Source organism: Thamnophis elegans, chromosome 2 (assembly GCF_009769535.1).
Source record: "Thamnophis elegans isolate rThaEle1 chromosome 2, rThaEle1.pri, whole genome shotgun sequence".
In the NCBI taxonomy this organism is placed as follows: Eukaryota; Metazoa; Chordata; class Lepidosauria; order Squamata; family Colubridae; genus Thamnophis; species Thamnophis elegans.
In genome coordinates this window covers 150,581,490-150,594,313 of record NC_045542.1, presented here as the reverse complement: position 1 = coordinate 150,594,313, position 12,824 = coordinate 150,581,490, and the positions used below count along the sequence as shown (strand labels likewise).

General features: G+C 43.9%; 1 protein-coding gene across 1 annotated transcript in view; it reads right to left on the bottom strand.

Annotated features, from left to right (window-relative positions):
- The window catches only part of LOC116503561 (valine--tRNA ligase-like), a 50,025-nt gene that overhangs the window by 19,694 nt on the left and 17,507 nt on the right, over positions 1 to 12,824 (bottom strand). The window contains 9 exon segments of the mRNA XM_032210047.1: positions 819 to 924; positions 2,223 to 2,313; positions 3,070 to 3,228; positions 6,015 to 6,118; positions 8,350 to 8,474; positions 10,041 to 10,131; positions 10,936 to 11,024; positions 11,117 to 11,225; positions 11,310 to 11,429. Of these exon segments, the coding sequence (XP_032065938.1) occupies positions 819 to 924; positions 2,223 to 2,313; positions 3,070 to 3,228; positions 6,015 to 6,118; positions 8,350 to 8,474; positions 10,041 to 10,131; positions 10,936 to 11,024; positions 11,117 to 11,225; positions 11,310 to 11,429 (994 nt within the window).

Genomic DNA, 12,824 nt, shown 5'->3' with positions numbered 1-12,824 from the left:
CAGACAGCTGGACGTTTGCATCCTTTTTGAGGGTCATTGAAGCACTTGGAGGTTTATCCGTGTCCTCAGGGTCACCTGAAGGAATTCTCCTGGTTCCTGAAGTCTGCAATTTTGTCCTCTGGAAATCCATTCCTACTCCCACACCATTCAAAGGGGGCTCATCCCAAATAGTATAGCTAAAGGTCTGTAGAGATTCTCAGTCATCCAGGTCATGGTTGTCCCAAAGATGGTTTTTCAGGAGGCAACTGGACTTTCTTGTTTTTTTTCTTCCTTTGAAGACGCTTCTGATCCAAGAAACTTCTTCAGCTTTGACAGGATAGTCAGAGCTGAAGAAGCTTCTTGAATGAGAAGTGAAACATCTTCAAAAACAACAAGAAGAAAGTCCAGGTGCCTCCACAAAAAAGGACATTTGGGACAATTTTGACTGGGGTATTGTTTACTGCCAGTAAATAATATTATCTATTGTTGGTTGCATATTAATCCTGGTGTTAATCCCTGCTTATTTGATTGATAGAGAAGAGGTGTTTGGGTCTTTTTGTTCATTTTTTACTTAGGGACCACTTTGTTTAACAACTGTGGTCGCTAAACGTGGACTACCCATACATTCGTACAGTGCAGTGTTCTTCTACGGAGAGATAATATATGCTGATCTTGAACGAATTAGGAACAGAATTAGAACTGCTCACCCGCTCTCTTGTAAGAGCACATGTAGTATGGGGTGACCCTTTGTGGTTCAAGGTTGCAATACAAGAAATGTGATGGCAGACCCAGCTTCCTAATTCCCATGCCCACACGTTTCCCATTTCCGGTCTCCCTACCTTGTTGGAGGGAGATTTTATCCGGGCTGACGTTGAAGACTTTGGCTGCCTTTTCTTTCGCTTCTTCCTTGCTCCGACCACTCACCCAGTATTTGCCATCCACATCCTGCAGAATTTGGGAAGGTAAATGACCCATCAACAAAAAAATTGTTCAACGTTAAATAATGTCAACATTATCCAATAAAATCATCCTTCTGGATTTTCCAAGCTGCGCAGAGTCCAAAAAAATTAATATCCATCATAGTTCACTGTTCTTAGTCACCCCAAATAACTTGCTTCAAGGAGAGTCAGTTTGGCCTACTGGTTAAGGCACCAGGCTGGAAACCGGGAGACCATGAGACCGAATCCTGAGTTAGCCATGTGTTGTGGCCCAGCAGGAGCCGTTGGAGCTGCCACCAGACTCCGACAGCGAAGGGCCCTATGAGTCGGCTCTGGAGGATGTGGAGGACCCTGGACAGGGTTCCGACTCCGAGCAGGGCGCAGAGAGACTGGTTGGTCACCAGGTGGCGCCTGAGTCTTGGACCAGTGGGGAGGAGACAAGGGAGAGTGATCCAGAAGCCAGCAGTGAGTTGTTCCTGGATGCACGCCATCGAAGAGCTACTCGGCGTCAGGAACAATTACGCAATTACAGGAGGTAATTGCGCTCAATTGGGGGTCAATAGGCTCCTCTCCAGACTATAAAAAAGACTGCTTGTGACCTGCCCCTCTTGCAGAAGTCAACATATTGACTAAAGAGAGCATAACTAACTTGGCAGGCTGGATTGCTGCCAAGGTTTGTCTGAATTGCTGCCAAGGTTTGTCTGACTTGCTGCCAAGGTCCTTATCTGTTTGTTTGTTTGCTTGGCTTTCAGCCACCGAGATTTTGGTTTCTTGCTATTAAAAGTACATTCTAGTTAAGCTTGTCTCAGCTTTCATTACTGAACGGAGGAGGGGGTCAGAACAGCCATGAAAACCAGCTGGGTGACTTTGGGCCACTCCCTCTCTCTCAGCCCAACCAACCTCACAGGGTTGTTGTTGCGGGGAAAACAGGAGGAAGAAGGAATATTAAGAATATTCACCATGAATTACAATATTTGTGAAAATACTAGAAGTGAAATATAATTAAATGAGAAAAATAAAGAAATGGTTTATGCATACTTGAGTTAAGTGTACGCAAAATCAGAAATTAAATTAATTTTACAAATATTGACTCCTTGAAGCACCTCTTGGAAGTCTAAGTGAAAAGAATGAAGAAAAAAAATCTTAGCTCTATTCCCCCATTATTACCCTCTCTATGAGTTCAGTGGACATGTGGATGTCTATATTTATTACACTTCAGTGTCCCGAAAATTCATTACGTTTCTTTTTCTTGGGAATCAGGGCTTTTCTACCAGTTTGTACCCCAAGTGGCCCAGAAAATCCTACCTCTCCCGCTGGCACAGAAGGGTCATCAATAGTCACAAAATATGCTGGAATACGGTGGCCCCACCAGAGCTGCCGAGAAATACACCAATCCCTATGAAAAAGGAAAGAATTAGCAAAGCTGCAGTCCAAGATTACTCAAAGTTTTAGCAATTTAACAAACAAAGATTAAAAGGGAAAAGGGGAAAAAAAGTCCAGTAGCACGCAAATAATCAATTCCTTTTACTGCCAACCTGCCTTCCAGAAGACCTGTACACTGCATGAGTCAAAAAGAGGGCCATGAAAATATTTACAGACCCCTCGCATCCTGGACATAAATTGTTTTAACTCCTACCCTCAAAACGACGCTATACGGCACTGCACACGAGAACAACTAGCCTTATTTGCATATTGTCCCCAACAATCTGGGTCCTTCATTTAACCTCAGAAGGATGGAAGGCTGAGTCAACCTTGAGCACCATCGGGATCGAACTCCAGGCTATAGGCAGAGATTTTCTCCTGCAATAATTGCACTTTAACCACTGCGCCGCCAATGGCATTGCGGTGATGTATACAAGAGGTGGCGCTTACAATGCAGAAGCTGAAGGTGCTTTCATCCCTCCAATCATTTGCTACACATTCATCGTGTTCCCGTGCATTGCTAAAAATCCACATTTAAAATAAATTTTAAGAAAAAAAAACACTGCTTCCTTCAACAGCAGCTTTGCTCACTCACAGTATTAAAGACAAAGCAGCAGGGGAATCCACACGGTTCACTGAGCCAAATACCAAACAAATCTCAGAATGGGTTAATGGGGGTGTGTGAAGTGGTCGGGGTCAGAGCCGTTAGCTGTTTATGCAAGAGCCTCACCTGATATTGTCCATCCAAGTGAACCAGGTTTTGAGATGGAAATCTGGCACAATGCGCAGATCGCCCCGGCGCACGGCCTCGGCTGCAGCCTGGGCCATTGTGTCACAGCGCACGTACCACTGAGGCTTCAGGAGGGGTTCTACCACGTCTTTGGAGCGGCTTAAAAGTATCGGGGATAGAAAGTCAAAAATATAAGTTAGCTGAAACCCTCAAAAAAAAAACCAGGTTTAAAACAAGTACTGTATTTTTCAGAGTATAAGATGCACCGGAGTATAAGACGCAGCAAGATTCTTTCCCCAAAGAATTCTAATTTTTTTATTCACTTGCATACCATTTTAAGTATACATTCACATAATTGTTATTCTTCTTTACATTTATCATTCTTATATATTTATTATTTCATTTAATAAGTTATAATGTAGAATTTGGGTAGCTTTATTTACCATCCCTTCCTCCTTTTGTAACTCCTCCTTGTTTTCCCTTTCTTTTCTCCCTCCCTCCCTTCTCTACTTTCTTCCTTCCTCCTCTCCTTCTCTTCCCTTTTTCCCTTACCTTTCTCCTACTCCTGTTCGCACCAAGATTTTAAAGAGGCAAATTTAAAAAAAGTTTTTGCACTCTGCAGACCTCCCCAAAACGGCCTATTTTTAGTGAAAACGGGGCCATTTTTTATTTTTAAAAAAAGGGGGGGCATGCATAGCCTTTAGGTGGTTTGTAGAGTGCTCGTGGGGGGTGGGAGGGAGGGAAAAACGGCCCGTTTTTCACTCATTTTTGCCCCCCCCCACCCAGGAGCACTTCTAAAGGCTATGCATAGCCATTTTGGTGAAGGAGGCGAGGTTTTGGGAGGCCAAAAATGCTGTATTCAGTGTATAAGATACACCCAAATTTTCAGCCTCTTTTGTGAGGGAAAAAGGTCTGTCTTATACTCCGAAAAATATGGTAGTCCTCATTTAGCGATTGCCTTGTTAGTGACAATTCGCCATTGCAACAGTGATGAAAAAGTAACTTTTGTGACCAACTCTTCCATCTGTAATGTCGTAAGCATGGTGACAGTTTCACTTAGTAACTGCTTTGCTACTAGGTAGTTGCCAATCCCAATTATGGTCACTAAGTGAGGACTATGTGTACACCTGACTATCATGTATGGCCTGATGGCTTCATACAATACCTTAAAGAACATGAAGATGTGGGCAAAGGGACCTGTGACAACCCATAATTGTAACTGTCATGGGGGCTAAACCTTTACTCTAACAATGTTCCTTGCCAGAATTAACTCTGGAGGTTGAAACAGGTCATCAAACTAGCTTTCCCTAACTGTCAGATTACAGACCTGCTCCAAATTAGCTCGATAATCAATGCCATTGAATGATTCTGAACGATCTCCTTCTTAAGCCCCTTTCAGTTCTAAATCTGCCTGACTTTTGACTAGAGTCAAAAGTGGGTTCGGATAATCTGCTGCTTCTAGGAAGTTACCAAGCGCTCTCAAGCATTTTGTCCCCAAATAACAGATTAGCAACTAGGATCTATTTACATGCGTGAGACGATCACTTAAAAGTGAGCCAGCAGCCAAAAAAGCCAATACAATCCTTGGTTGTGTAAACAGAGGCATAGAATCAAAATCACATAAATGAGTAGCACCACTTTATAAAGCGGCACCTGATCGGTAAAGGCCACACCTGGAATCCTGCATCCAGTTTTGGTCACCCCGTTACAAAAAAGATGTCGAGACTTTGGAAAAAGCGCAAAGAAGAGCAACTAAGATGATCAAGGACCGGAGGCAAAAACATCTGGAGAACAGTTGCAGGATTTGGTTATGGCCAATCTAGAGAAAAGAACTAGGAGTGACATGAAAACAGTGTTCTAGTATTTGAAAGGCTGCGACAAAGAACAGAGGGTCAACTTATTTTCCAAAGCACCAGAAGGCCAGGCAAGAAACGACGGAAGGAAACTAATCAAGGAGAGAAGCTGCCTGGAATTAAGGAGAAACTTCCTGGCAGGGAGAACAATTAACCAGTGGAACAGCTTTGCCTTCAGAAGTTGTGGGAGCTCCATCACCGGAGCAACCTTTTAAGCAGAGACTGTGTTAGGGATGTAACCCTAGTCTTGGCTTGACAATGTATATAAGCCATAATTGTAACAAATGAATCTGTTATTTTAAATGTAAGAGAGAGGTAATTGGATGCTAATTGCTTTAAGCAGCCATAAAAGGAGGAATGAACTATTACAGAGTCCTTCTGATGCTCCTGATTGTTCTTGATAGTTACTGATTGTTACTGTATGAGCTTAGTATTTGGAGAGAAGACCGTGTATTGGATGGTGGCTAGTCTGTATAGTAGTTACCTGTCTACATGGTGAATTGTGAGTTGAGCAACTGTAACTTCAACGTATTGTAAATAGACTGTGTATATACTTCAAGACTGCTTATAGTCTGTTTGGAGACTATTCTATTTTTGTTATGCAAGTAAAGCTATTATTTGTTTTACCTTCGGTGGCTGTGAGTGACTATTCAGCGGCTTATTCGTTACTAACTTCTGCTGCAGAACTCTAGTCTCCTAATGGGGATAGACTCAACGACTGGACAACCATCAATCTGAAATGATATAGGGTCTCCTGCTTGAGCAGTGGGTTGGACTAGAAGACCTCCAAGATCCCTTCTGGCTCTATTCTGATTGACTGACATGCAACTTAAGAGTCCAGTAAGAGTCTGAAACCCTCAGCTGTTTCTACCATCCAGAAGATATTCAAGGCTTCACACCAAAGATTCCTAAAATGGTCATCTAAAAAAAAAAAGGGCATCGTTTTTCACATGAAGTCTGACCCCACTAACTGAGAACAGCAGAAATGGTGGGTCTTACTTCAATTTTCAGCCACGCTGGCTGGGAATCCTTGGGACTGGTGGCTTGAATACCTTTTGAGGAAGACTGCTTTACTTTGCAACTGCTGCTCACCTGCACACTGGTACCACCATGGGGTTGTCCTTCACCTCCTTGAAGAGCTTCTTTTCCTTCAGCGCTTCCAGCACTGCTTGACGGGCTTCAAAGCGCTTCATACCCTGGAAGAAGCAGCAGATAAAAGTGAAAGAGTTGGAAAGCACAGAAAGGCCTCCTGACACAAACAAGCTAACAATAAACAACAGTCTAAAAACCACCAAGAAGAAGACTCCTACCCAATAGTGACAGGGCACTATTGTACCACGATGGTGAACCTATGGCATGGGTGCCAGAGAGGGCATGCAGAGCCCTCTTTGTGGGCACACACGTCATTGCCAGCTGCTCTTCTGCTTTCCAATGTGCGCATGCGCATCAGCTGCTGGAGCGCAGGAAACCGGCCTGAAAACAGCCAAAAACATTCCCAAAACAGGCGTGAAGACCAGCTGCCCAGTGTGCATGCACATGCTGGAAACCCGAAGACCAGCTAGCCGGTGCGCGCGCACATTCCAGTTGGGCACTTGTTGGCGAAAAGGTTTGCCATCACTACACAAGTATATATAAAGCTAGCAAGCCCTACTCCTTAAGGCAGGGGTGTCAAACTCAAGGCCCATGGCCTGCATCCAGCCTGCAGGGTGCTTAGATCTGGCCTGGAAACAGCAAAGGATCAGCCCGCAGTGCCTCTGCTAGCAAAAATGGGGCTCAGGGAGGGCGTCTGTACCCCCCCCCCCTGCAACCCATTTTCGGCCTGGGCAGCGTCCCACAGCCCTCTGCCAGCAAAAATAGAGGTGGGCGGGGCGCCTCCCAGCTCCATTTTTCTGGCAGAGGGATATCAAAACAAACTGAAAGCAAAACAAAAGGAGAGATGTCCCCACCCCCACCCCTTTTGCATTTGAGCATGCAAGAAGGGACAGGAAAGGAGAAAGGGGAAAGACAGAAAAAGATGGGAAGAGAGCAAGGAAGGAAAAATAAGAAAAGAGGTGAAGGAAGAAGAAAGGAGAAAAGAAAAAGAAGAAAAGGAAGGAAGGAGATTATAATGAGAGTGACGGAGGGTCTCAGGGAAGTCCTGCCTTAGCACTGGGCCACCACAGGTGTCCCTGACAGGAGTCCCATGTCATATCCACCATGCCCACGCCCACCATGCCCCCCCCCCCGGCCAAGCACCCACGGCCCTCCGAGGTCAAACACAACCCTGATGTGGTCCTCAATGAAATCCCATTTGACACCCCTGCCCTAATGGAACGGGATGTTGTTTAATTGGGTAATGAAATTACCCAGGAGCCAAGGTAGCGCAGTGGTTAAATGCAGCACTGCAGGCTACTGCTAGATTAGCAGGTCAGCGGTTCAAATCTCACTGGCTCAGGGTTGACTCAGCCTTCCATCCTTCCGAGGTGGGTAAAATGAGGACCCAGATTGTTGGGGGCAATATGCTGACTCTCTGTAAACCGCTTAGAGAGGCCTGAAAGGCCTATGAAGCGGTATATAAGTCCACTGCTATTGCTATTGCTATTGCTAAATGTCTGCAAGATAACAACCAAGCTCAGAGAGCACCATGGATCCCATGCTGGGTGGGGAATTCTGGGAGTTGAAGTCCATAGGTCTTAAAGCTGCCAAGGTTGAACTTGCCTGTACGAGTAAATCTACTGTTCCAATTAAGGCTAAATTCCAGTCGATAACAAACAGAGAGACAACCAAAAAGGATGCCTTGAATTCCAGCCTCCCTCCCAACTGCATCCAACAATACCAAGAAAAATACAGCACTATTTGAGGATACCAGTCTGGCTTTCGGCAATGGTTAATCCAAATGTTAACACAGAAAATATTGTTAGATACAAAGGCATACTGAATGAGAAGGGGGAACTAAAAAATAAACAAGAATTGAGCAATCAAGGGATTGTTTTGACACAGTATTCACAACTGCAGATACATTCTAGATTCGAGAAAGACGCAACACTATATGGTTTCTATAAAAAACCAACAAAATTAGATAAAATATTAACAGGGGTAGAAGAAAATTTGATTACAAAAACTGTACAAACTGAACACTACATGGTATGGGATCTATTTTACCGATGGTTAAATAATAAAAATGGAAGTTAGAAATAGGGAAGGAAAATAAAGAAGAAACGTTAAAAGAGATGGGTAAATATAATGACTAGTATGTTGAATATTATGATGTTAATATTGTAGAATTAATATGTGGAATATTATTATGTTAAAGATTGCAGAATCAATATTAATCTAACGAAAGATGTTGTCATTTTGATTATTGTTTAACAAAGATATTTGCACCCAGACAACACACCGTTCAACTGAAGATGGAATGATTATATTAAAAATAAAAATATTGCAATACCAGGAAGGGTGGAGGAACGTTGATGAGATAGCCGTTCTCGTTCATAATGTTGATGAACTCAAGTCCATGACGCAGGCCAACCTCATAGTCGTTCTGATCATGAGCCGGTGTGATCTTTACGGCACCTGGAAGCAGTGAGAAGGGCGAGAAGATTATTTCAGTTCTTGCCGCAGCCCAATATTTCCTGTTAGAACCTGGTTTGTGATCTTTGGAGTTGCTCCGCACCTACGTTGTTGATTCAAAGAAGACCTGAAGATCTAAAGCTGTAGGAGATGACCAGGCTGAGCCCGAGAGAGGAGGGATCAACTGCTTCATCAGTTTGGAATCTGTTTGCGTTCACAAGAGATCTTAGTCCAGCCCTCCTTGAATTCTATTGATCCTTAAAGGTAAGGTAAGGGTAAAGGTTTCCCTCGCACATATATGCTAGTCGTTCCCGACTCTAGGGGGCAGTGCTCATGTCCTTTTCAAAGCCGAAGAGCCAGCGCACAGAACACTGTTACCTTCCCACCAAAGGTGATCCGTATTTTTCGACTTGCATTTTGTATGTGCTTTTGAACTGCTAGGTAGGCAGAAGTTGGGGCAAATAATGGGAGCTCACTCCGTTACGCTGCGCTAGGAATTCAAACTGCTAAACTTTCTGATTGACAAGCTCAGTGTCTTAGGGACTGAGCCACCGCGTCCCATGAGCCTTACCTACCACCACTTTGCTTTGATTATTAGTAGTTCAGATTCTTGTAGAGAATGTAGGCATACAATTAAACCTATATTCATTTGAACCAACCCTAACCTTAATTCCGGATTTATTGCACATGGCAAAAGCTTTTTTCTGATGGAAGTCTTTACTGGGTACTTTGGACCTCTTCAAGTGATCCCTTCACATGTGTTGGAATTCAATCCCAAAAATTATCCAACACAACCAAGGAGTCAGGTTGAGGAATTCTGAGTTATAATTGCCCATTTGATTCCTTCGGACTATTCTCTTATTAATCCTAACTAACATACATTTCTTTTATTCAAGATTTCCTCATTTTATTCAATTTCCACAATTCAGGTCACCTGTTACCTTCTACCTTCTTCATAAGACTCTCCACTCTAGCTCTTCACCAACAACTCCATCCTTTCATATACAGTGGGGCAAAAAAGTATTTAGTCAGCCACCAATTGTGCAAGTTCTCCCACTTAAAAAGATGAGAGAGGCCTGTAATTGACATCATAGGTAGACCTCAACTATGAGAGAAAACAAATCCAGACAATCACATTGTCTGATTTGGAAAGATTTTTTTTTTGCAAATTATGGTGGAAAATAAATACTTGGTTACCTACAAACAAGCAAGATTTCTGACTCTCACAGACCTGTAACTTCTTTAAGAGGCTCCTCTGTCCTCCACTCATTACCTGTATTAGTGGCACCTGTTTGAACTTGTTAGCAGTATAAAAGACACCTGTCCACAGGTGTCAGTCAAACAGTCAGACTCCAAACTCCACTATGGTGAAGACCAAAGAGCTGTCGAAGGACACCAGAAACAAAATTTCGTCTCTCATAGTTGAGGTCTACCTATTATGTCAATTGCAGGCCTCTCTCATCTTTTTAAGCTGGAGAACTTGCACAATTGGTGGCTGACTAAATACTTTTTTGCCCCACTGTAGGAATTGCTGCATTTATAGTATCTACACCATAGCCCAGAACATACCGGTTCCAAACTCCATATCAACGAAATCATCACAGACAATGGGCAGGAGGCGTCCCGTGAAGGGATGCTGGACTTTCCGGCCATGCAGATGCTGGAAGACGAAGCAGATCAAAGGAAGAGATTTAATCATCATTTTTAATGACCCCATAATCTTTTGCATGGCGGAGTCTGGACAACGAAATGGAGCTGAGTGTTAAGTGGCCGGACGCCCTTCCCATCCCCAGTGTGGAGTTATATTCAGCAGTTATATTCTCATTGTGCCCAGAGAGGGAAATATCTGCCTCTACCTAGGATTGAACTCACAACCACATTATAGAGAGGGCGAGAGCTCCACCTCTAGGCCACCGCACCACTTTTGGAAGAGACTCCAAAATTACCTAGATAAGCAACAGTCTGATAGTCCCAAAAGTGCTTTTTCAAAAGGCAGCTGGATTTCCTCCCCCCTCCCCTGATGACATTTCGCTTTTTATTCAAGAAACTCCTTCCGTTCTGAACTTCAGAACTGAAGGTCGATGGAGATTCTCAGTCATCCAGGTCATGGTTGTCCCAAAATTGCTTTTTCAAGAGGCAACTGGACTTTCTTGTCTTTCTTTGAAGACATTTTGCTTCTCATCCAAGAAGTTTCTTAAGCTCTGGACTGGATAGTGGGGAATAGAAGGATTTAAACTCCTTGCAGACAGCTGGTCATTTGCATCCTTTCAGGAGAGTCGTTGAGGCCACCTGGAGGTTTAGTTCAGAACTGAAGAAGCTCCTTGGTTGAGAAGCAAAACATTTCCAAGGGGAAAAAAAGATGAAGAAAGTCCAACTGACTTTTGAAAAGCGTCTTTAGGACTGTCCTTCAGCATCTGAGAAGTCACCTATCCCAACCAAAACTATAGTGTCATGTCTTTCATACCTGGTATCGGAGGTCCTTGGGATGGACTGCAACTGCTGTGTCTCCCAGCATCGTCTCAATACGGGTGGTAGCCACCACCACTTCCTCCTCTATCAAAGAAAATGGACAAGGTTCATGGATGGAGCAGAGACAACCAAGAGTCAAGATGTTGGAACCATCAGCCAAGAACTTCATACTCTACCTGAGTCCTCAATCTTGTAAGCGAAGGAGACCAGCACCCCAAACTCAACCTTCTCTTTGTAGCCTGGGACGGGCAGGAGCGTCCGGCCTGTTAATTCCTTCTTATCCACCTGGGAGGAAGGAGACAGGAAGTTGCATTGTCACACCTGGATCCAAATGCCGGGACAGGAAATAGGTCATTCTAGGCTAATCACCTCTATGTCAGAAATGGCTGAGTTGAGAGTGCAGGACCAGTTGACGAGGCGCTTGCTTCGGTAGATGATCCCTTTCTCGTGCAACTGGATAAAAGCTTCTTGGACAGCATAGGAGAGTTTCTGTTGGCGATACAAGAACATGGTTCCATCAGCAAGACATAAACATCCCATGGTTTTCCTGTTGTCCAGATTGCAAAAAATGGTTGCTTTTGCATTGTGTTGAAAACTAGACTATAGAATAACAGAGTTGGAAGGGACCTTGGAAGTCTTCTAGTCTGCCTAGGCAGAAAACCCTATACTGTTTCAGACAAATGGAAATCCAACATCATCTTAAAAACATCCAGTGTTGGAGCATTCACAACTTCTGGAGGCAAGTTGTTCCACTGATTAATTGTTCTAACTGTCAGGAAATTTCTCCTTAATTCTAAGTTGCTTCCCTCCTTGATTAGTTTCCACCCATTGCTTCTTGTTTCACCCTTAGGTGCTTTGGAGAATAGCTTGACTCCCTCTTCTTTGTGGCAACCCCTGAGATATTGGAACACTGCTATCATGTCTCCCCTAGTCCTTTGCTTCATTAAACTAGACATACCCAGTTCCTGCAACCGTTCTTCATGTTTTAGCCTCCAGTCCCCTAATCATCTTGGTTGCTCTTAACAGCTACCACACCTGAGCTTCCATTCCACCCTAGGATGGCAATTATTCTTCTCCATTCTCTGATCTGGCTCATACAGAACAGTGGTCCCCAAACGTTTGGGCACCAGGGACTGGAGAAAGGTTTTTCTGTGGACCAGAGAGAGCATGGTTCTGCAGTCTAAATGCTATTGTTCTTGCTGTTTATCAAAGAGTGGTGTGCTGGCTTGACAACCGCAGATAGAAAGACATTAGAGAGAGTGATGAGCATGGCACAGAACATCATGGGTTGTTCTCTGACATCACTAGACAAAGTCGCTAGGACTCGCTGTCTTAGAAAAGTAAGGAAAATCCTCAGGGACAACTCACATCTTGCTCAGCGCTTCTTTGATCTCCTACCATCGGGTAGGAGATATAGAAGCATAGCCAGTCGTACGAAGAGGCTGAAGAACAGCTTTTATCTATGGGCTGTCAAGACTCCTGAATGCAACATAACAACGTAAGTATGATAGACTTGCAGGGCTGGTGCAACACGTTCATATTGGTGCAATATATTATAATGCAATCTTGTGCATATATATAGCAACAGCATTAGCACTTAGACTTATATTCCGCTTGACAGTGCTTTACAGCCCTCTACAAGCCGTTTACAGTGTCAGCATATTTGCCCCCAACAATCTGGGTCCTCATTTTACCCAACTCGGAAGGATGAGGCTGAGTCAACCTTTAGCTGGTGGGAATCAAATTGCCAAACTGCTGGCAGCCGGTGATCAGCAACAGAAGCCTGCAGTACATCACTCTAACCACTGTGCCACCGCGGCTCAAACACACATGGATTGTGTGTTTGTTAGTATGATTTATTGGGTATTTTTTCCCCTTTCTCTG